The 25,189-nt window shown below is 40.0% G+C and overlaps 1 protein-coding gene across 49 annotated transcripts in view; it reads left to right on the forward strand.

Annotated features, from left to right (window-relative positions):
• The window catches only part of RNF111 (ring finger protein 111), a 137,274-nt gene that overhangs the window by 109,095 nt on the left and 2,990 nt on the right, over positions 1-25,189 (forward strand). For 11 of the 49 annotated variants that reach the window (XM_051821951.3, XM_017347988.4, XM_051821947.3 and 8 more), the window contains 8 exons: positions 829-1,148; positions 6,482-6,740; positions 12,409-12,757; positions 15,132-15,284; positions 16,105-16,231; positions 22,021-22,113; positions 23,254-23,349; positions 24,907-25,034. In XM_051821951.3, the coding sequence (XP_051677911.1) occupies positions 829-1,148; positions 6,482-6,740; positions 12,409-12,757; positions 15,132-15,284; positions 16,105-16,231; positions 22,021-22,113; positions 23,254-23,349; positions 24,907-25,034 (1,525 nt within the window). The remainder of the gene's footprint in view (positions 1-828; positions 1,149-6,481; positions 6,741-12,408; positions 12,758-15,131; positions 15,285-16,104; positions 16,232-22,020; positions 22,114-23,253; positions 23,350-24,906; positions 25,035-25,189) is intronic. The other 38 variants (XM_017347993.4, XM_070054286.2, XM_070054285.2 and 35 more) reach the window with 7 other exon arrangements.

The following is a 25,189-nucleotide window of genomic DNA, read 5'->3' on the forward strand; positions in this document are numbered from 1 at the left end:
CCCCTGCACCCGCATAGGAGACCAGGAAGCAGCACCTGGCTCCTGGCTTCGGATCGGCGTGGCGTGCCAGCCGTAGCGTCCATTTAGGGAGTGAACAAATGGAAGAAGACCTTTTTCTCTGTCTCTCTCACTAACTCTGTCATATAAATAAATTTAAAAAAAACCATAATGGAAGATCTTGTGATATTTTGCAATTTTTAAAATCAATTTTTGTTGGTACCTAATAATTTGTGATGGGAAAGATAATCACCATTACACATTCTGGTAAATATGAGCCTTTTGAAAAATTTAGACTTTGAGGAAAATCCCAGTAAATACAACTACTCAAAATTATGTATAGGTTAAGAATGTGCTGTTAGTATCACATTCTTATTTACACAGACTTGATTTTATTAAACATTTCTTTTTTTTTTTTTTTTTTTTAAGATTTATTTATTTATATGAAAGTCAGAGTTACAGAGAGAGAGAGAGAGGTCTTCCATCCGCTGGTGTACTCCCCAATTAGTCACAATAGCTGGAGCTGCGCTGATCCAAAGCCAGGGCCAAAAGCTTCTTCCGGGTTTCCCATGAGGGTGCAGGGGCCTAAGGACTTGTGCCATCTTCTACTGCTTTCCCAGGGCATAGCAGAGAGCTGGATCGGAAATGGAGCAGCTGGGACTTGAACCGGCACCCATATGGGATGCTGGCACTGCAGGCAGTGGCTTTATGCACTATGCCACAGCACTGGACCCTAAACATTTCTTAATTCTCTGTTTATTTACTGACAGTTTTATAGAGATCTTTGATGATCTAATTATTTGCCTTTTTTTTTTTTTTTCCTGTTTCAAGATGACTCAAGGAGAACTGCTTCTAGTTCTGTAACGGAAACTGGCCCTCCTGCTATGCCGAGATTACCTTCCTGCTGTCCTCAACACTCACCATGTGGAGGATCATCACAGAATCACCATGCATTAGGACATCCACACACAAGTTGCTTTCAGCAGCATGGTCATCATTTTCAACATCACCACCACCACCATCATACTCCCCACCCAGCTGTTCCAGTTTCTCCTTCTTTTGCTGATCCTACTTGCCCTGTGGAAAGACCTCCACAAGTACAAGCACCTTGTGGAACAAATAGTAGCTCTGGTACCAGCTACCATGACCAGGTATGGGAATTTGAGGAGAGTCAGTTATTCTTCTCTCCCCTTCTCCTTTAATTGTGATAACTTATGGGAACCAGGGTGGGTTGCCAGTGATAAATTTTATTAAGTCTTCAAGATTTTCAGATGGTCTAAATTATTGCAGTTCATTGATGAATTCAGAAATTTGGAAAATCAGGGATGCCACCTAATCTAAAAGTGACTTTTTTATTCTGGAATGAATCTTGGTGTTTTCGGTTAATATTATAGGATTATAGGTGATTCTGATCTTTGGGATGTTATTTTAAACAAAATGTTGAATCTACGGTGTTAGTCTAATTCAGAGAAACTGAAAAATTATCAGTTTTTCCCTTCTAACTCCTACTTGGAGTTCACTATAACTTCCACTTATCTAGAAATATGCGACCTTCATGGATGCAAAACTGAGGCATAGCTTTTCAGGAGCAGATAAGGTTTTCAATTTATGGAGAATTGAAATGTCAGCAAAAAAATTATAAATAAATAAGTTAGTTGATATTGGTGAGTAATAAGATGCCAATAATATTAAATTAGCAATCATGATCATGCTGAGTAACTTTTTGATATGTTGTTCTGTTTATAATCATGATATAAGCCTGAGTGTTATATACCTTCAAAATCAAAAGATGTAATTTCAGGGACAAATTGTAACTTTGACATATGTACTAGAAAAGAATCCTGGAAAAAAGTCAGAATGAAAATTCAGAACATGTGCTCTTCTGTATCACCTGACCTTTCCTGAAGTTCTTGTTTTATCTTTTAACATTTTGGCGGTTATCTCTTCTGGATCAGACAAATTGAAAATAAGAAAGAGGGGTGTTTCCTTAAATGCAAAGTTTGCTATTATCAAGAGCAAATTTGAAAGGATTTAGTAGAAAATATGGTTAAAAAGATTTTAGATGTTATTTTGGTTCTGGGAATACCTTTAGGTATTATCTGTATTTTTTCTACCTCTTGGAAATGAATTAACATCAAAGAAAACTTACATGAACTGAATGAAAGGCTCTGCTTAAATGTAATACATCCTTTTACTCCATATTTATAGTGAAAGGGGACTTTGTAAAGATAGTAGGAAAACGGTGGAGAAGTAGGTCTCCTAGCTCCTCCTACATTCATTAAAGAGCTTCCAAAAGCTTGGCCTGTGACTCATAGGATATTCTGTTGTATTAATAAAATAATGCAGCAGGTTTTAAGAGATCAGTTGAACATATATTTTTTCAACCCAAATCATTAATTATAGATAAAATCTCTTAAAGTTTTTTTTTTTTTTTTTTTTAATTTATCTGAAAGGCAGAGTTAGAGGGACAGAAAGAGATCTTTCTTCTATCCATTGGTTTACTCCCCAAATGGTTGCAAACCAAAGCCTGGAACTCATCCTGGCCTCCCACATGGGTGGCAGAGGCCCAAGCCATCTTCTGCTGCTTTCCTAGGTGCTTTAACAGGGAGTGGAGCAGCCAGGACTCAAACTGACACTCATATGGGATGCCATCATTGCAGGTGGTGGTTTAATCTGCTGTGCCATAGCACTGGCTCCCCTTATATAAGCTCTGTTTGTTGTAAAATGAATATAACCATTTCCCCATCTATAATTAGAGGCATTTGGACTTTAAACAAAATTTGAGAACAGTGAGATCCTAGGCATTCAGTATTGGTAATGGGCATGAAGATGAATATAAAGTGAGATTTTTTTTTTGAAGATTTATTTTATTTATTTGAAAGAGTTAGAAAGGTTGAGCTAGAGAGAGAAAGAGGTCAGTCTTCCATCCACTGGTTCGCTCCCCAAATGTTTGCGACGGCCAGAGCTAAGCTGATCCAAAGGCAGAAGCCAGGAGTTTCTTCCAGGTTTCCTACATGGGTGCAGGGGCCCAGGGACTTGGGCCATCTTCTGCTTTCCCAGAAGAGAGTTGGATCGGAAATGGAGCAGCTGCGACTCGAACTGGTGCCCACATGGGATGCCAGCCCTTCAGGCTGGGGCTTTAACGCACTGTGCCACAGCACCTGCCTCTAGAGTAAGATTTTGAAGATAACAGTTTGAGATTCAAATAGATGTCTGGCCGGTGCCGCGGCTCACTAGGCTAATCCTCCGCCTGTGGCGCCGGCATCCCGGGTTCTAGTCTCGGTTGGGGTGCCGGATTCTGTCCTGGTTGCCCCTCTTCCAGGCCAGCTCTCTGCTGTGGCCAGGGAGTGCAGTGGAGGATGGCCCAAGTGCTTGGGCCCTGCACCCCATGGGAAACCAGGATAAGCACCTGTCTCCTGGCTTCGGATCAGCACGGTGCGCTGGCCGTAGCAGCCATTGAGGGGTGAACCAACGGCAAAAGGAAGACCTTCCTCTCTGTCACTCTCTCTCACTGTCCACTCTGCCTGTCCCAAAAAAAAAAAAAAAAAAAAAAAAAATTCTGCGAAAAAATAGATGTTTGGAGGACTCTGAAACTAGTCATCTGCTCATGAGATAACCTTATATGGTCTTCATTTGATTCGTGCTTAGGCACTGCAGGAACTTGAGGAATGGAAGAAGAAACTATTTATCTGATAATTTGTGATATGATTGAGTGCCATGTTATGGCTAGGCCAGAAAGAGGCCTTTAAACAGAGAAGTGGCAGTAGTCACCTTACTGTGCCCTTGAGTGTGGCTAAATTAGTACAATGCATTTATAATCTTTGTAAAGTAGTATCATTTCCCCTGTCTATTCATCTTTTCATCATCTTCCCTTTTCTAGAACTTAATTGAAATGATGGAATTGTGGAGAGGGTTCTCATTGTTTGTTTTTTCCCCCCTTTTTATCATTTAATTTTTCCTTTAATTCTTTTAGGAGAACCTTTACCAAACTTTGTACTCAGTATTCTTAATCACTGTCTAGAGACAAATACGAGAAGAAACTTGCTCACCTTCATGAGATATTATTAATTTAGTCCATTTACTGATATTAATCTGAATAGTGGGGAAAGGGTTTGAACCATAAATTCACATTCTCACCACATTAATAATAAGCTTTATTTCCCTGGAATGAGGACATGTATTATATCTGCCAACTCAACAGAAGGAGGCCAGACATGTGTTTAACTGGTTGTAAACACACAATAGAGAAGAAAAGTACTCTTCCTTTTGTCCTTCATACAGTTTCTGCTGTACAGTACCACCCTTCAGCATCCGGAGTTTTTGTTTTTATTATTTTCTTTCTTCGTTTTTTTTTTTATTATTATTTATTTTATTTATAATGCAGAGTTAGAGTCAGAGGGAGAGTCAGAGAGAGAGAGAGAGAGAGAGAGAGAGAGAGAGAGAGAGAGAGAGAGATCTTCCATCTGCTGGTTAACTCCCCAGATGGTCTCAGTGGCTGGAGAGATCTTCCATCTGCTGGTTAACTCCCCAGATGGTCTCAGTGGCTGGAGCTGGGCTGATCCAAAGCCAGGAACAGGAGTTTTCTTCTGGATCTCCCACACAAGTACAGGGGCCCAAGGACTTGGACCATCTTCCACTGCTTTCCCAGGTCATAGCAGGGAGCTAGATCAGAAGTGGAACAGCCAGATCTCAAATTGGTGCCCATTTGAGATACCAGCACTGCACATGGTAGCTTGATCTGCTCCACCACAGCACCAGCCCCCTTTTTTTCTTTTTTAAAAGAGTAATTTATTTATTTTGAAATAAATAGAGTTACAGAGAGAAAAACAGAGATAGAGATCATCCGTCTGCTGATTCACACCCTAGAAGGCCACATGGTCAGTGCTGGGCCAGGCCAAACCCAGGAGCTTCATCTGGATGTCCCCTGTGAGTGGCAGAACCCAAACACTTTGGGCGTCTTCTGCTGCTTTTCCCAGACCATTAGCAGGGAGCTGGATTGGAAGTAGAGCATCCATGACATGAACCAGTTCCTATGTTGGGATGCCAACACTGCAGGTGGTGGCTTTATCTGCTATGCCACAAGATCAGCCCCGTTTTTGGTTATGTGTTGTTTTTGAGATTTTTATTTTTTATTTATTTGAAAGGCAGAGTTACAGAGAAGGCAGAGGCAGAGAGAGAGAGAAAGAGAGAGAGAGAGAGTTTTCCATCTACTGGTTCACTCCCCAAATGGCTGTGACGGCCAGAGCTGCGCCAACCCGAAGCCAGGAGCCAGAAGCTTCTTCTGGATCTCCCACGCGGGTGCCGGGGCCCAAGGACTTGGGCCATCTTCTACTGCTTTCCCAGGCCATAGCAGAGAGCTGGATCAGAAGTGGAGCAGCCGGGATTCGAACTGGCGCCAATATGGGATGCTGGCACTGCAGGGGGCGGCTTTACCTGCTATGCCACAGTGACAGTCCCCAGCCCTCTGTTTCTATTATTTTCTGAGCCTGGAGCCTATGGAAAGTAAATAGATTGCTATGGTTTTTCTGAGAACTGCTGGGTGATCTGGACCTCTGCCAAATGCATTATGCTGACTTTTTTTTTTTCTCTACTGTCTCTCAGCTTATAGTATTGAAAAGTTCCTGTGTATATTTCCATATATGATCTTTAATCATATTTGAAAATTACAGCTATACTGAAACTAAGCAGTAGGCTTATCTTTAAATTACTTAAGAATACAAAGTAGAAATTCTTATACTATATTCTAGAGTGGAAGGTCAAAGTGTTTTATTTAGAATTTTCCAAATAGAAAAGAAAAACAATGATGAGTAGAGATGAAATCTAGAAACTGATTTATTACCTGTCTTAGTAAATGGGCCTTCCCTATGATCGTATTCCTATGCCAAGGAATCAATTATTTTATTTAAGTTTTGAAAGGAGGCAAATGAAAAAGGCTAAGAGGCCGTGCTAACTCATTAATTAGCCTGAATAATTTTATGTCCTTTGTTATTTTGGCTAAAATAGTTTTGTTTGCACTATTAGTTTTAGTTGAATGCTTGCTGCATGCACTGAAGTTTGGGAATTTGGGGAAGACGGGTTTTTACCTAGAACCTTAATGTTTCCAGTGGTGTCGTAATTTTTTCTAAAGGAATCCTAAATTTCTGTTCGTAATTTTAGATAAAGGGATGCTTTTAATGTTTCTAAGATGAGAAACAGACTTTAAATAATATGAGTTAAATTTTTGTTTATCTTGAGGTATGATGTTTTATTTTTAAAATTTATTTCAAATTTTAAGTATAAAACTACTATAGTTTTCACAATCTAAGATCATACAGTATTTTTCTGGTGCTCAGTAAATAGGTCTTCACACTAAGAATCTTACCATTTTCAAATTAATTTCAAGGTTATATCTTTCTAGGTTTCATTAGGAAAACAGTTACAGTATAACTTGAAACAATGTTTTGACCAGACTTAGAAGGATAAAATACAGTTCCTCTCTACATAGCAGGCTTTGCCAGTAGACCTGAGCAACAGCGCTATCAGAAGCCACGGGAGTGGTGGTTTTCACGGAGCATCTGCGTTTGACCCCTGTTGCCCTGTCTCTACAACCCGAGCTGCAATCTTTGGCCATCAGGCTGCTGCCGCTGCCCCTAGTCAGCCATTATCAATAGATGGTTATGGATCAAGCATGGTTGCACAGCCACAGCCACAGCCTCCTCCACAACCTTCTCTCTCATCATGTCGACATTATATGCCGCCTCCTTGTAAGTATAATGTAATGTATTATACATTCCTCTGTGAACTGACTTCATTAGTCCTAATTCATAAATGTCTAGTATTTATCAGACTTAATCCTGAGAGAGTTTTTCCCATTTTAATTTTTGTGAAAGTGGGATACATTGTATGGCACTTTAGATTCTTAAAAAAATATGTTTTTGGGAATTTATATTCTTTAGGAGTAACCAAAGAAATGTGACAGTTTAGTGTTTCTAGGCAAAGTGAAGTATATTTTGTCCTAGAATTCTCAAGCTGTTAACTTAGGCATAAGAGAGAATTCTTTGACAGAAAGTATTACTAGGTGGAAAAATGTTTTTATATTCAGTTTTTCGGGTAATTAAAATAGAACCAGTCATGGCTTTTCTAACTAAATTGAAATTCCTTAGATATAAGAAATGATACACTCAAGCTTTGTCGCATACTTGCCACTTTGTTAGTTTAGAAGCTTTCTTTGATAATAAACAGTGAAAATTTGTGCCAGAGGTAAACCAGGAAGTTAGCAAGGAAACTTTTGGTAATATGCAAGGAATTTCTCTAATTTATAATTATTTAATTTCTTCTTTTTCTCAGTAATATAAGTACTGTACATCCAGCAGGCATAGTTGGAATCAAATTGGAATTTGTGCAGTGAAACTGGAGATGTATTTTTTACTTTATTGATAATGCATCTTAAAATGTAAAGTGTGAGAAGACAAGTTTAGAAACAGTTTTGGCAAAGCATTGACCAGTGAACAAAATTTGTTTATGAACAGTGCTGTGATATAAAGGCTGTTTTGTGTTGATATTTTAAAATCAATCAGTCAATTAATTGATTAATTAGAAGGGCACAGTGACAGAGCCAGAGGGTTTTAAAACACTTTGACCAAAGTGGAGGAAGAGGGATACTTTTCTCGCTTCTGGTTCATTCTCCAAATGGTAGTTACAGCCCAAGCTGGATCAGACTGAAGCCAGGAACCACGAACTCTGTCCTGGTCTCCCACATTGATTGCACAGGCACAAGGACTTGGGCCATCTTTTGCTGCTTTCCCACACACATTAGCAGGATGCTGGATTGGAAGCAGAGTAATCAAGATTCAACCTGGGACTCTGATATGAGATGCTGATGTTACAAGTGATGGCTTAACCCATTGCACCACAATGCCAGGCCCCCTTTGATAATCTTTTATTATAGATATCTCAATATATGCCATTTTTCCTGCCCCTCCACTTTAAAAAATAACATACTGAAGCAATTTCTAAGTCAGTATGTTTCTTTTTAAATGTCATAATAAATAAACGTTTTAGATCTAAGCTTGTTTTACCTTTATTGTAAAAGCATTTTGTGTACATTCTAAAAATTTAAATTGTGTAGAATGATGTAAAATGAGAATTTAAAAGCCCTTTTTGGAGGCACAGTGGTTAAGATGCTGCTTGGGATGCCTGCATCCCATATTGGAATGCTTGGATTTGAGTACTGGCTCCACTTCCAATTCCAGCTTCTTGATAATGTTCACAATGGACAGCAGCAGGTTGATGGCTCAAGTAGCTGAGTCTCTGTCATTGATGTGGAAGACCAAGATTGAATTCCTGCTTCTGGCTTCTACCTGGCCCAGCCCCAGTTCTGTGGGCTTTTGGGAAGTGAGCAAGCAGGTGAGAGAGCTCTCAGTCTGTTTCTGCCTTGGAAATAAATAAGTTACTGTTTAAAAAAATGATTTTTTTAAGATTTATTTATTTGAAATTCAGAGTTACACAGACAGATAAGGAGAGGCGGGGGGCAGGAGGGAGGGAGGGAGGGAGGGAGGGAGGGAGGGAGGGAGGGAGGTATGTCTTTCATCTGCCGGTTCACTCCCCAATTGGCTGCAATGGCTGGAGCTGCGCTGCTCTGAAGCCAGGAGCTTCTTCCAGGACTCCCATGTGGGTGCAGGGGCCCAAGCACTTGGGCCATCCTCTGCTGCTTTCCCAGGCCATCGCAGAGAGCTGGAGAGGAAGTGGAATGCCGGGTCTCAAACTGGCGCCCATATGGGATGCCGGCACTGCAGGTGGTGGTTTAACCTGATACGCCACAGTACTGGCCCTTAAAAAAATGCATTTTTTAAAAAAATGTATTTATTCATTTATTTTGACAGGCAGAGTTAGACAGTGAGAGAGAGAAAGACAGAGAGAAAGATCTTCCTTTTTCTGTTAGTTCACCCCCCAAGTGGTCGCTACAACCTGCGCGCTGCACCGATCCGAAGCCAGGAGCCAGGTGCTTCCTCCTGGTCTCCCATGCAGGTGCAGGGCCCAAGGACCTGGGCCATCCTCCACTGCCCTCCCGGGCCACAGCAGAGAGCTGGACTAGAAGAGGACTCACATCTCATTAATATTAACACCTTAGAGGTTAACTGTATATCTTGGGTTTCTTCCGTATTAGTACATAAAAATACGTTAATATACCCCTTTCCTTTTTCTTCCTGCTCATTGCTTTTTAATAACCTCATAATCATTGTATATTAACTCATTCCTTTGTTGATGGACATTTAAATTGTTTCTGCTTGTTTGAGTCTCTATAGGAGTCAGATTGTGATGGCAAAAGGATAAACTTTCAAGTAAATACTATTAAATTTCAGAGGATTGCACCGGTTTACATTACTCATTGGGAATGTATGAATGAAAATAAAAATAGGGAATTTGAATTGCATTCTCTTCTGTTGGAGACAGTTTGATAATCTTGCTGTAGACTCCTTTTTATAAAAGGAGTATTTTTATATACACATACATACATAAATCCTTATGCCCCTGCAGCCTGTGTGTTCTTTAAAAACTATTTCCAATGTACTTTAATTCACTTGTCAAACATGTAGTTCCTAAACCCCTTTTTATTTAAACTGAGCTGGGAAGGACAATAAGATGTAGTAGAGCACTGGCTTTTAGAATTAGATATATCTGAGTTGATTTCCCAGCTCTGAATAATTATTGTGCTGGCTTTGGGCATGTTATTTAAATCTCCCTGTCCTCAGTTTCTTCACAGTTGTAAAATGAGAGTAATTGTTGATTACTATAAATTGTAAAACTTTGATGACCCAAGTGAATAGTTTGTTGTTTAAAAAGTATATGAATATCAATAAGACTAGTACAATAAGAAAAGCTTTTCTTGATTTTGAAGTTTATGTGTCTTGATAAAGTGATAAAAGAACTATACTCAAAATGCTATCATTTAAAAGCTTACTAATAAGAGATAATGAGTGTTTATTTCAGCAGCACATATACTGAAATTGGAAAAATAAGAGGTTTTGACAAGATAGACAAGTAAGGCTATCTAGGATTAATCATTAAATGATTGCTATAGACTGTTAAGCTGTTAGGATTCAGTGAGTCTGATACTGACATAGATCTTTAAGTTTTATTTTTAATTAACAAACAATATTGTATATATTTATGCAGTTATTTTTATTAAGCTGGCAAGAGAACAGCTTAAAATTGGAAAAAGGAAGAGACGTGGTCTCTGGGAATCTAGAGAACATCACTTCTGTAATGATTAATTCTGTTTAGATAAATGGTGGCTGAAGAGTCAAACTTAGATAAATTGATTCATTCTCAAATAAAATTTTTAGATTCTGTAATGTTTGTGACTGTTTCTTACATAATGATTCTAGAAATAGAAAACTTTGAAGTGAAACTGGAAGAAATGTGAATTTGAGGAAGGATGCTAGTGACTTTTTTTTAGTGACTGAGACGTACTGAATTTTGTGCCTTCTTGCAGAATAAAGCATTGATTTGAAAGCATAACTTTTAGAAAATTGGTTTAAAAATTTATACAACTTACATTGAATTTATTGAAAATTTCCTGTAAATGCATGTTGACAAGGCTTCCTTTGCAAATGCAGCAGAGTGAGTTATGCTGGCCTAACTTTTACCCCTGCTGAATCAAAAGCGTTAAAAATGGAAGAAAATTCTTCTGTGCTAGAATTTGAGAATGACCATAACTTCATCCTAGACTACCAAGACTATCTTCCAACAGAATGAAATTTGGAATGAAATTGAAATTCAAGGAGGAGACAACATTTTTTTTTTTTTTTTTTTTTGATAGGCAGAGTGGACAGTGAGAGAGAGAGACAGAGAGAGAAAGGTCTTCCTTTGCCGTTGGTTCACCCTCCAATGGCCGCCGCTGCAGCCGACGCACCGCACTGATCCGATGGCAGGAGCCAGGATCCAGGTGCTTTTCCTGGTCTCCCATGGGGTGCAGGGCCCAAGCACCTGGGCCATCCTCCACTGCACTCCCTGGCCATAGCAGAGAGCTGGCCTGGAAGAGGGGCAACCGGGACAGAATCCGGCGCCCCGACCGGGACTGGAACCCGGCGTGCCGGCGCCGCAAGGTGGAGGATTAGCCTATTGAGCCACGGCGCCGGCAACATTTTTTGCATCAAGTAGATGCAGATCTCTTTGAATAAGAGAGATGTATGTTCCCCAGAGGGGTTTTTCAGTGATCACTTTGAACCATGAAGTCTGGAATAATGAAATGGAGGGAACCATCTTGCTAGGGGCCTCCTTCCATAGCTTCCATAGTTCCTAGGTAGAAATGTTTCCTTCATCTTAATATAGTATAAGAAAACTGACCTGGGGCAGGGAGAGATAAGAGCAGCAGTAGAAGAATATTTTTCTCGTTCTTTTAAGAAGGACTGTCAGATTCCTTGCTTGTCCACAATTCCTTATATCCAGTAAATTACAAAAAAATAAGGCTTATATATTTATAAGTCTAATATTTATCTGATTTAACTACAGAAAAGTACAACCCTTGAATATGTTCTCACCTTGCCCTCAATAAAAAAGATACTTTGGAAGATAGAATATACAAATGAGGATACTTCAAAAAATTCAGAGAAAGTGAAATGGAAAAATAGGTTTTGAAATCCATGCATAGTTTTTTTTTTTATCATAGGCATTTTCTGTGAACTTTTAAAAATACTTTCATAAAATGATTCTGAGAAGAAGAAATGTGATTAGTAAATAATAAATATTTAGTGATATTGTAAGAGTAAGCGGGCATTTCTGTATATGTTGGTGGGTATCTGAATTTATTCTAACTCACAACTACTTATAGGAATTTATGTTAGAAAAGTGGCCTGAGAGTGTATGTGTATGTATATGTATACATGTGTGTATAGGAAAAGGAGTGTGCACAAGAAGAATCATACAATCTTAGTATAGAGTTGATCTTCTGTATATAAAGATGAATCTTAATGAAAAATGGGATGGGAGAGGGAGTAGGAGGTAGGACAGGAATGGTGATGGGAAGGTGGGCATGGGGGCAAGAACCACTATATTCCGAAAGCTATACCTACAAAATTTATATTTATTAAATAAAAGCATTCTAAACAATAAAAACAAAAGAGGAATCATGCACAGGCCTTATGGGTTACTTCTAATTTTTATCAGTAGGGATTTCTTAAGAGAATTTTGGTATATTTCTCTAATAGAATGTTGGGAAGCTCAGAATGGAGTGAAACTATTTAATTTGATATGAGGAAAGATACCCAAAATTATTCAAATAAGAAAGTTGGCTTAGATGATGTAGACATTCATAAATACTCATTAAAATAAAATATGCTAATATTATCAAATACAATAGGAATGAATAATAGCAATATATGCTCAACTGCTTGGTGCTTATGTAACATACTTGAAATGTTTTTCTTGCAGATGCTGCTTTGACAAGACCACTTCACCATCAAGCTTCTGCCTGCCCACACTCTCATGGAAACCCACCACCTCAGACTCAGCCTCCACCTCAAGTGGATTATGTTATTCCTCATCCTGTACATGCTTTCCATTCTCAGATATCTTCTCATGCAGCATCACACCCTGTGGCACCCCCTCCTCCAACTCATTTAGCCAGCACAGCTGCACCAATCCCTCAGCATCTTCCTCCTACACACCAGCCAATTTCCCACCATATTCCAGCCACAGCACCTCCAGCCCAGAGACTGCATCCCCATGAAGTGATGCAGAGGATGGAAGTTCAGAGGAGGAGGATGATGCAGCATCCAACGTATGTTTATATTTTTAAAAAGAAAATCATGCTTGCTATTTCTGTTTCAGTCTTTAGAAATAACTTAAATATACCAAATCCTCAGTTCATAGGAAACTGGTTGTCTGCTAACCAGATGTTTATATACATATATATAAATACCTACTTGTCTATATGATAAGTAATTACTTGTTACACAGACAAGTTTGTATCAGATTATTGAATGAAATCAATACCACTTTCAGCATTTGGTCCAGGGTCATTTCCTTCTGCAAACTAATCTCTTGTTCATCTGTCTCTGTAATATCTTGTAGTTAAAGCTTCATTCAAAGTTTAAGATTGAGGAACAAGATCTAAACTAATCAGAGGGCCGTCACCGCGGCTCACTAGGCTAATCCTCTGCCTGTGGCACTGGCACCCCGGGTTCTCGTCCCGATCGGGGCGCTGGATTCTGTTCTGGTTGCCCCTCTTCCAGGCCAGCTCTCTGCTGTGGCCCAGGAGTGCAGTGGAGGATGGCCCAAGTGCTTGGGCCCTGCACCTGCATGGGAGACCAGGAGAAGCACCTGGCTCCTGGCTTCGGATCAGCGCGATGTGCCGGCCTCAGCGCGGCGGCCATTGGAGGGTGAACCAACAGTAAAAAGGAAGACCTTTCTCTCTGTCTCTCTCTCTCACTGTCCACTCTGCCTGACAAAAAAAATAAAAATAAAAAATAAACTAATCAGAGATTTGATATGATTTATTACATAATACTATCCAAAGGAGAGAAAAGTATTAATGGAATTTTTACAATCTGACATTGAAAATTTTTTCTTGATTTTTTTATATACTTAAATATTAAAATACTGTATTCCCTAAAATGTATGAAAAGAGTATAAGTGAGCTTTTGATAACTTAGGATCTGAATTTTAAATTCAGAATAACAAACCCTTCATCTTATTCTGCTTGACTATTTTTGTAAGAAAAATGTTTTTTTTGGGAAATGGCTACACTTGTGCATTTCCATGTAGTCTGTGACTGTTTTCATTCTAAGGCTAAATTGAGTAGTTGTAACAGACTAAATGTGCTGTAGAATCAAAAACCTTAACTGTTCTGTCCTTCACATTAAATGTTTGCCTAACTCTGGATCTAGTTAATGATATAGCATTTGTGTAGCTTCTTCCTTTAGTTCAATAACTTAAGGTTATATCCAGAATCTTTGATGCCTTCATATAGTGACTCTTTGGATAGAAAGTTGCTAGTGTGACAGTCATATCCTGTAGTAGCTAGAAAATTACTCAATGTCATTAAGAGTGGATATGCAAAAGCTGCATGTGTTAGAAACAACTAGAAAAAAATTAAATTGCAGCTATTATGCACCCAAAGTATGGTTGTGGTCATATTCACGTGCTTCAGACTATGTCTTCATGTCCTCAGTGGACTCCAGAGATATCTGCATGCCCAAGAAAGAGTCAGTCTTTTTGTAGTGTTCTTTGTTCAGAATTTTATGACCACTTGCAATTATAAATGCAGCTGACTTTAGGAAGAGAAAATGCAGTAAATCAGGATACAGAATGTAGTGTGAATGTAGCTAACTAGGTTTCCTGAATAGTATAACATGTACTACCTGTATTTTGAAAAAATATAAAACATTAAAAAATATTTATTTGAAAGGTAGAGTTACAGACAGAGAGAGGGAGAGACAGAGAGAGGTCTTTCATCTGCTTGTTCACTCCCCAGATGGCTGCAGTGGCCAGAGCTGAGCTGATCCAGAGCCACAGGAGCTTCTTCCTGGTCTCCCAAGCAGGTGCAGGGGCCCAAGTACTTGAGTCATCTTCTACTGCTTTCCCAGGCCATAACAGAGAGCTGGATTGAAAGTGGAGCATCCAGGATATGATCTGGTGCCCATGGGATTCCAGTGCTACAGGCAGAGGCTTAGCTTGCTATGCCACACCACCAGCCCAAAAGGTTAAAATTTTTTTCTTCTCAGTTTCCATCCAATTAAGATGATTTTACAAAATAAGAGTTACTGAAGTAAAATAGTTCCCATCTTTTCATGCTCTATATGTTTATATAAAATACTTTGTTTATGCCTACAGAATTTGTTGGGTGTTTTTTAAAAGTTATTTCTTTTCCATTTCTATTATTATCTTGTTTTAAATTTCTGTGCTATAAAGAAGTGTACAAGATAATGTTAAAATTGATTTTTTCTTAGGATGATATTTGAATTGGAGTCATTGGAATAAATGAGCAGTTAAAATTTGTGGATGAGGTTATGATTTCTTGATTTATTACTAATTTATATATAATCTTATATTTTTGTAATTTATAAATTTTATCACAATTTATAGATGCTTATAATGTAATACTAGATTTTTTTTCTGCATTAAGAAATAACCAATTATTCAATTATTTCCAGTGGTCTTTTTGTGTTCTGTGTTTCCAGGCGGGCACATGAACGCCCCCCACCCCATCCACATAGAATGCACCCAAACTATGGTCATGGGCATCATATTCATGTGCCTCAGACTATGTCCTCACATCCTCGACAGGCTCCAGAGAGATCTGCCTGGTCAGTATCTTGTTTATTTTAAAGCAATGCTCAGCAGCTTCTGTTAAAACTACTGGAAGAGGTTCTTCATAGTGGAATGCCAAGCAGAAGGGTGATGTGGAGAAATAGAATCCTCTGTTTAGCTGTGAGGCGCTGCCTCTGGATGAGTAGGGGTGGAGAAGACAGAATAGGTACCTGCGTTCTAGGTCAGCAAACCATGGCAAGCAAGGGTAGAGCCTTTTTTTTCCTCAAAAGAAGGTTTTATTTTTGACAAATAATTATATATGTATTTATGGGGAAGAATATGACATTTGAGTCCATGTATAGAGCAGTGCACAGTATGTTGATGGTTGGCTGGGATTACCACCCTGTATGCTAGAACACCAGGATATATTCCTCCTATCTAACTGAAACTTTGTACCACCTGACTGAAGTCTTCCCTTCCCCTGATTCCCCACCCCCAGCCTTTGATAACCAACACTCTTCTCTAGATTCCATGTGGAAGTGAGAGGAGTAGAGCTTTTCCCCCATTTTTCAGGGGTGCTTGCCACCAAGCTAACTCCCTAAACTGAGTCTACTTTTCACAACTTAATACACTCCCCACCTTTGTATTCAGATTTTAAAATTATTGGTTAAATCTTTGGGGCTGAATTATCTTTTTCTCAGCTTTGTATGTTAAGAAACCTTAGATGAAAATGTCATTATATTCCCCATTTCTGTTGTTAATAAAGATGGAAGCATGATGCTTTACTCCAGAATCTCCCTTCCCTAGTATATTTGATTCTAATCAGTATTCACTGTAAGGAGGCCTGAAAGTTAAACTGTTTTTATTACTTGTCAGGGAACTGGGAATTGAAGCTGGAGTGACTGCAGCTACCTATACACCTGGTGCATTGCATCCTCACTTGGCCCATTACCACGCACCTCCTCGACTTCATCACTTACAATTAGGAGCACTTCCTTTAATGGTAAAATGGAAAATTTTCAAAATTCTGGCATATTCTCTTTCTAAAAGTAGTTTTCCTTTTCTAAATATTTTATTGAAAGCATTTTCGGTTAATACATTAGCTATTCCCTATTTTAATGGGATTTGAGAATAACTTGTTAGATGCAAATTGTGTTATGAAAAGATACAGATATATTAAAATCTGTATAGTTTTCATAGTAAAATGTACTTTCAACGTACAAAATGTTTTTAAAATCAATTTTTTGGTCTATCACGATAATTTCTAATCATCCTTCTTAATGTTTTTGATTTTAGAGTGATTTAATCATATTGTGGCTGAAACTCTCCCCCCCTTTACATGGACCGTAGATTTAAGGGTGAGAGAAAGGAAGCTTGTTCAGACACTATAATAGAGAAGATAAATGTTGGGGAATGCCTGAACAAAGGCAATGTCACTTAGCATAAAAATGATGGGACACATTTGAGTAGTATGTAGGATCATGCCTATGTTTCTAGCATGGTTAAAAGGTATAGAGTGGTGACATTTGTTGTACTGGAGAATATTAGATGAAGGATTCAGGAAAGGGTTAGCTGAGCTAAGTTTTAGACATAGTGAATCTAAGATAACTGTATGAAGGTTGAATTCCCAGTAGAAAGTTAAATTTATGGTCTGAACCTCCAGAGATATCTGGGTTATCTATTACTATATAGTGCTATTGAATCTGTGGGAGAAGATTAGATTCTCAGGAAAAAATTTATCAAATGCCAGAGTTAAAAATATTGGAAAATGACAATCCTGTATTTAAATGATAGTGTTGTACTTCAAACATGTCAAAGTAATATGATCTGTAGTCTTCTCATCACATAAAGGTGAAGTTTGAGAAATGTGGAATACACTCATTTTGAAAGAATTAGTGAGCTGGTGCCGCGGCTCAACAGGCTAATCCTCCGCCTTGCGGCGCCGGCACACCAGGTTCTAGTCCCAGTCGGGGCGCCGGATTCTGTCTCAGTTGCCCCTCTTCCAGGCCAGCTCTCTGCTGTGGCCCGGGAGTGCAGTGGAGGATGGCCCAAGTACTTGGGCCCTGCACCTGCATGGGAGACCAGGAGAAGCACCTGGCTCCTGCCTTGGGATCAGCGTGGTGCGCCGGCCGCGGCGGCCATTGGAGGGTGAACCAATGGCAAAAGGAAGACCTTTCTCTCTGTCTGTCTCTCTCTCTCTCTCACTGTCCACTCTGCCTGTCAAAAACAAACAACAAAAAAAGAGTTATTGATGGTTTGGTGAGACTGATTACTGTCAGTAATGATGAGAGATGGAGATGGGGCACTTAGTTTATAGTAAAGGTGAAATGTGGAGACAGTGAATATAGACTACTTATAAGCTTGGCTGTGAAAGGAAAGTTGGAAATAGGATTGGCAATAATTTCAGGAATCAAAGAGAGAATTTAGGTTTGGAGAAGCTTCACCTTTTAGATTTAAGACAGAAAACCATTAGAGAGGACTTACTTAAAGATACTGAAGAGAAGGATGGGAATTAGGTAAGGAAGGATGAAACTAGATGGGGAAAACTGGAGAAGATGAGAAGCAAGGGCTAAGGATTAAGTTTCTGTCAGAAAGGAGAAGCTCAACCATAAAAGCTAGAGGAAGGGGAGCCTAGGGAGAGAGTTTCAGGGTAAGTGAAAGTTTGGGTACTTCCAGCCATTTCTGAACTTCTTGATGCTGTGAAGTAGTATTGATGTTAGTATAATGAAAGTTGCAGATAGTTTATGTAATAAAAGTTACTGCTTACTTACTTTTGAATTCTTTTCCACATATGAATCACTCTTTTTTAAAAGATTTATTTATTTGAAAGGCAAAGATACAGAGAGAGAAATCTCCATCTGCTGGTTTACTCCTCAAATGGCTCCAATGGCTACACCTGGGCCAGGCCAAAGTCAGGAGCTTCTTCCAGGTGTCACACATGGATGCAAGGGCACAAGTACTTGGACTACCTTCTGCTATTTTTGTAAGCACATTAGAAGTAAGCAGGATCAGAAGTAGAGCAGCCAGGACTCGAGCAGACACCCATATGTAATGCTAACATTGCAGGCAGAGGGTTAACCTTCTGTGCCATGGTGCCAGCCCCATGAGTCATCTCTTAAAACTAAGAAATCTAGGACTGGCACTATGGCATAGCAGGCAAAGCTGCCACCTGCAACACTGGCATCCCATGTGGGTGCCAGTTCAAGTCTCAGCTGCTCCACTTCTGATCCAGCTCCCTGTTAATGCACCTAGGAAAGTAGCAGAAAATGACCCATGTGCTTGGGCCCCTACACCCACATAGGAGACCTGGAAGAAGCTCCTGGCTTCAGCTTGGCACAGCCCTTACCACTGCAGCCATTTGGGGAGTGAATCAGTGGTTTAAAGATTCTCTCTCTCTCTCTCCCCTCTCTCCTTTACTCTGATTTTAAATAAATAAAATAAATCTTAAAACAATAACAACAAAAAACCATCAACTAGGGGCCGGCATTGTGGTGTAGCAGGTAAAGCCACCGCCTGTGGTGCCAGCATCCAATATGGGTGCCAGTTCGAGACTCTGCTGTTCACTTCTGATCCAGCTCTCTGCTGTGGCCTGGGAAAGCAGTTGAAGGTGGCCCCTACACCAGTGTCGTTGCAGCAGCCATTTGGAGAGTGAACCAGCAGATGGAAGACCTCTCTGTCTCTCTTTCTCTCTCTCTCTGCCTCTGCCTTTCAAATAAATAAATAAATCTTAAAAAAGTATATTTAAAAAAAAAAAAACTAAAAAGCCTGCTGTGGGTGGGTCTATGTTATGATTCTGTGGAGGTTGATTAAGAAGTAATGTTGGAGGGCCGGCGCCGCGGCTCACTAGGCTAATCCTCCGCCTAGCGGCGCCGGCACACCGGGTTCCAGTCCCGGTCGGGGCGCCGGATTCTGTCCCGGTTGCCCCTCTTCCAGGCCAGCCCTCTGCTGTGGCCAGGGAGTGCAGTGGAGGATGGCCCAGGTGCTTGGGTCCTGCACCCCATGGGAGACCAGGAAAAGCACCTGGCTCCTGGCTCCTGCCATCGGATCAGCGCAGTGCGCCGGCCGCAGCGCGCCGGCCGCGGCGGCCATTGGAGGGTGAACCAACGGCAAAGGAAGACCTTTCTCTCTGTCTCTCTCTCTCTCACTGTCCACTCTGCCTGTCAAAAAAAAAAAAAAAAAAAAAAAAGTAATGTTGGAGATTTATTTATAAAGATGGACGAGTGATGCTTTACACCAGAATCTGTATTCCTGATGCAGCTGACTATCATATCAGTATTCACAGGGGTTATGTACTGTACATTTGCTGTGAACAGTGTGTTAGCAAATATGGAACCTTTACTCTTTGGGACAATACAGGACAGAATACTACAAAACTGTATCGGAACAGTTGATAAGTATATAGCTTTGTTTTATGTATGTTTCTGTTTAACAGTAACATATTTAATGTATATTGTTCAGTCCTTAATGGTGAAGTAATAGCTAATCAGACACACCTGAATGAAACTTACTGTTACATATTTTCTCCATGAGGTACATAATACCTTGCCTTCTTAGCTTAGCACCACTAGGCAGTAGTTAAACTTATTCTTCAGGGCTGTTTTAAACAATGATGTCAGCAACTAAAAGCACAGAAAAACATGGCACAAAGTAGACCACAAAAGATACATTTTTTTTTTTATAGTGTAAACTGAAACAAGAAGGCAGTGCCTTGTTCTGTCTTAATTGAGAATACACATGTTGATCAACTGAAGTTTTTGGTTGCTCTGTGCATGTCCATGAATTACTTTGAAAGCAAAAATTGATTTTAGGGTAATCAGCACATTTTAGCCTGCAGGCCGGTTCACAAATGTGGAACCCACATCCATTGAGGATTGACTGTATCTAACAAAACCTTAGAAAACACTGATAAAATTCCCACTAACAGAGCCAAATAAAAAATGGGGGATGGATGCCTTTGGTTGTTAGGAAGCTAAAGGAAAGAACGTAAGACTCTTACCTCTTCTTTTTTTTTTTTTTTTTTTTTTTTTGACAGGCAGAGTGGACAGTGAGAGAGAGAGACAGAAAGGTCTTCCTTTGCCTTTGGTTCACCCTCCAATGGCCGCCACGGCCGGCGCGCTGCGGCCGGTGCACCGCGCTGATCCGATGGCAGGAGCCAGGAGCCAGGTGCTTTTCCTGGTCTCCCATGGGGTGCAGGGCCCAAGCACCTGGGCCATCCTCCACTGCACTCCCTGGCCACAGCAGAGAGCTGGCCTGGAAGAGGGGCAACTGGGACAGAATCCGGCGCCCCGACCGGGACTAGAACCCGGTGTGCCGGCGCCGCTAGGCGGAGGATTAGCCTAGTGAGCCGCGGCGCCGGCCTTTTTTTTTTTTTTTTTTTTTTTTAAGATTTATTTACTTATTTCAAAGGCAGAGATACAGGGAGAAAGAGAGATATCTTCCATTCTTTGGTTCACTCCCCAAATGGCCTCAATGGCTGGGGCTCCTCCAGAAGCTGAAAGCTTCTTCTGGGTCTCCCACGTGGGTGCAGGGGCCCAAGCACTTGGACCATCTTCTTCTGCCTTCCCAGCTGCATTATCAGGGAGCTGGTCGGAAATGAGCAGCTGGGACTTGAACTGGCGCCCATGTGGCATGTCTGCACGGCAGGTGGAGGCTTAGCTTTCTAAACTGCAGCACTGGCACGAAGACTATTATCTTGAGGTTGAGTTTTGTTGGAAAATTCTGTGCATTTTTATCTATTGATAAGATCACGGGCCAGTGCCGTGGCTCAATAGGCTAATCCTCCACCTAGCGGCGCCAGCACACCGGGTTCTAGTCCTGGTCGGGGCACCGGATTCTGTCCCGGTTGCCCCTCTTCCAGGCCCACTCTCTGCTGTGGCCCAGGAGTGCAGTGGAGGATGGCCCAAGTGCTTGGACTCTGCACCCCATGGGAGACCAGGAAAAGCACCTGGCTCCTGCCGTCGGATCAGCGCAGTGCGCCGGCTGTAGTGCACCAGCCGCGGCGGCCATTGGAGGGTGAACCAACGGCAAAGGAAGACCTTTCTCTCTGTCTCTCTCTCACTATCCACTCTGCCTGTCAAAAAAAAAAAATAATAATAAGGTCATATAATTTTCCTCTTGAAGTTTGAGGTACCAAGAGCATCAGGATTATGTGAGAGTGTTTGCTACATAGGATTCTTTATGTAAATCAGGAAATCTTTATTTCATGAAACAACTGTTTTTTTTTTCTATTCTGATCATATTGTTAGTGTTATGAGAGGTTTTTTTTTTTAGAGATTTATTTATTTGAGGGACAGAGTTACATAGAGGTGGAGGAAGGGAGGGACGGAGAGAGGGGAGGGGAGAGAGAGAGGGAGAGGGGTCTTCCATCCACTCTTCCATCCACTGGTTCACTCCCCAGATGGCCACAACAGCTGGAGCTGGGCTGGTCTGAAGCCAGGAGTCAGGAGCTTCTGTGTATCCCACACGTGTGCAGGGGCCCAAGGACTTGCCTCATCTTCCACTGCTTCCCAGGCCATAGCAGAGAGCTGGATTGGAAGTGGAGCACCTGGGACTAGAACTGGTACCCATATGGGATGCTGGCACTGCAGGTGGTGGCTTTACCTGCTACACCAGTGCCAGCCCCACTACTGAATGCTTAGTTGTACTTATGTGTATTTACTAAGGTTGATTGAATTTTTGAGTACTTGGAGAGCAATGAATATCTTGAATTATTCAGTGTTAATAGTCAGTTACACATCTGTTCTTAACTGATTTAGTCTGTCTTTTTTTTTTTTTTTTTTTTTATTAAAACAGGTTCCTGACATGGCAGGCTATCCTCATATCCGTTACATTTCATCAGGATTGGATGGAACATCATTCAGAGGTCCTTTCAGGGGCAATTTTGAGGTATGTAATAAGTGAAGATATGTATCACAGTATTTTCAGTGCAGAAGAATATATATATAGATATGTTGCTAGTATTCATAATTACGTAGGACTAATACAATGACTGGGAATCATGAAGCAGTAAAATGTACCATTTTCTGATATTGCTTCTGGGGTTATAGAAAATTTGATAGGAAACATTAATCTTAGGTTAAAAAGTATTTAAAGAATAAATTAAAATATCTAAATATAAAGATATATTAAATCAGTATAAAAATAGTGAACAATATAATTTAATGTATGGGGAAAACCTTGATGCTTTTTTTTTTCTGGTTTTAATGATTTATTTATTTCGGGACAGGCATTGTGGTATATTGGGTAAAGCTTCTGCTTACAGTGCCAGCATCCCATGAGTGTTTTCAAATAAATAAATCTGCAGAATTACAAAGAGAGAGACAGATCTTCCATCCTGTGGTTCACTCCCCAAATGACCACAAGGGCTAAGGCTGCACCAGACCAAAGCGAGGAGCTCCCACATGGGTGCAGGGGCTCAAGCACTTGGGCCAACTTCCACTGCATTCCTAGGCATATTAGCAGGAAGGTGCATCAGACATGGAGTAGCCAGCATTGGAACTGGGTCCCATACAGTGTGCCAGTATTGTAGGCAGCGGCTCAACCTGCTGCACCACAAAGCCAGCCCCAAACCTTTGCCTTTGCCTGAGCTTAATTTTTAGTGAAACATTGCTGGAGACAAAAATAGCTTAAATAATTTACTTTGTAGCTAAATATTTCAAGTCCTTGTTTCTTCATGTTAGTTTAGAAATTACAGTTGATATGATTTATGAAAATTGTTTAATTTGCTTCCCTAATTTGCTAGAATGAATGATTTCTTCTACATGTGTACAAACTTACTGATTTTGTAATACCATGTGGTAATACTTATATTGTTACCCAAATTTATAAGGATGACTTTGTGAAACTACTTCAGGTGGCTGAGCAAAAAATTTTGAAACCATCATTTGCTATACCATATATAAGAACTGTTGTGTAAACAAACTGTTACCTTGTCAAATGTAAGATTATTACTCCTGTACAGTATTGACAACATTGTTTAAAATATTATCGTCCTGGCTTTTAATCGTAGTTACCCTTCCCTTTCAGGAACTGATTCATTTGGAAGAAAGATTAGGAAATGTCAATCGTGGAGCATCCCAGGGGACAATTGAAAGATGTACATATCCCCATAAATATAAAAAGGTAAGAAATTATTCCATGAAACTTCTAGAATATTATTGAAATGTGTAACGTTCAGTATTATGGCTTTCCGTTGAACTTGTGGAACCTAGTAGATATGTTATTTATTTACTTACTTATTTTTAAAGATTTATTTATTTGAGAGGCAGAGTTACAGAGAGACAGAGAGCAGTCTTCTATCCACTGCTTCACTCCTCAAATGGCTGCAACAGCCAGAGCTGGACCAATCTGATGCCAGGAGCCAGGAGCTTCTTCCAGGTCTCCCACATGGGTGCAGCAGCTCAAGCACTTGGGCCATCTTCCACTGCTTTCCCAGCTATTAACAGAGAGCTTGATCAGAAGTGGAGCAGTCAGGATACTTACCGGCTCCTATATGGAATGCTGGCACTCTCTGTTATTACTGAAGCAAAATATACTTAGGATTAACATTTTCTTGGAAGTACAGAAATAAATTCTTCTTCCAGAATTTTTGTGCCTTCTATAATGTACACACACACACACACATATATTTCTTTTGCATTAAAACATAATACAAAGAGGATGATGTGCAGATAGTTTTGTATGTTGCCTTTGTATTCTGTCAGTACTCAGCTCACCTATATATTTTTTTTTCAAGATTTATTTACTTATTTGAAAGAGTTACAGAGAAAGGGAGAGAGAGAGATAGTCCAGGCACTTGGTTAACTCCCCAGATGGCTACAACAGCTGGGTCTGGGTGAGGCCGAAGCCATGAGCCAGGAGCCTTCTGCAGGTCTCCCATAGGGTAGCAGTGACACAAGCAGTTGGGTCATCCTCTGCTGTTTTTCCCAGGCCTGTAGCAGGGGGCTGGATCCAAAGTGGAGCAGCCAAGACTTGGACTGGCACCCCTAATGGGATGCTGGCACTGCAGGCCACAGCTTTACCTACTAAGCCACAGCTACATTCTTCTTAATAGTTTACATCATGACAATACTGTAATTTTTTTTTTTTTAAGTAATCACTTACCTTGATGGATATTTAGTTGCTCTATAATTCTAATATTTCCTTCCTTGGAAGTTAAGAGTAGACATGTCAAATAAGTTTCTTAAATGATGCTCTGTGCTATACAGAGAATAATATTAAGGTGTAAAAATGACTCTTCTTTATATTTTTCATCTGTTTATAAGAGTATTAGTGAAGTGTTGCAACTAAATTTAAGTTCTTTCAACTGTCTAAATACTGTAACATTAATTTATATGGATATTATTGAAATATTAATTAGTAAAATAAAATGTATTTAACTATGCTCATGATAGAACAAAAATAGAATTTGTATTATTTGGAATCTTCATTGAGGATTAAAAGTAATAGATTTCAAACTAATGTATTTCTGTTAAATTTGATTTTACTTTTGATGCTGGGTAGTAGAGGGTCTTAAAAGAATCTTAATTGATAATCATTTAATTCATCCATTAATTCATGACAGTCTTACTTGGGAAATAAGTTGGGGGTGATGTGTGGTATGGTTTTGTTTTTTGTTTTGTTTTTGAAATAAACACAGACTTTACTCAGTTGTTCAATAATGTCATCTCTACTAATAAGGTAACAACTGATTGGTTCTCACAGAGGAAACTGCACTGCAAACAAGATGGGGAAGAAGGGACTGAGGAAGACACCGAGGAAAAATGTACTATCTGTTTGTCTATTTTAGAGGAAGGTGAAGATGTGAGGTAACTAGATATTAATTAACTAAAATCCATTGTCAAAACTTGACAAGGGCTTTATTTGAAAGTAAACTAGAAACCAAATGAAGATTATTTCTGGCATACCTGTTATCAACTTCTGATGTGTAGAACAGGCTTTTTACAGTGAGTGAAGGAATAAA

Source organism: Oryctolagus cuniculus, chromosome 12, assembly GCF_051225735.1.
Source record: "Oryctolagus cuniculus isolate XC-2025 breed Fujian yellow rabbit chromosome 12, ASM5122573v1, whole genome shotgun sequence".
Classification (NCBI taxonomy): Eukaryota; Metazoa; Chordata; class Mammalia; order Lagomorpha; family Leporidae; genus Oryctolagus; species Oryctolagus cuniculus.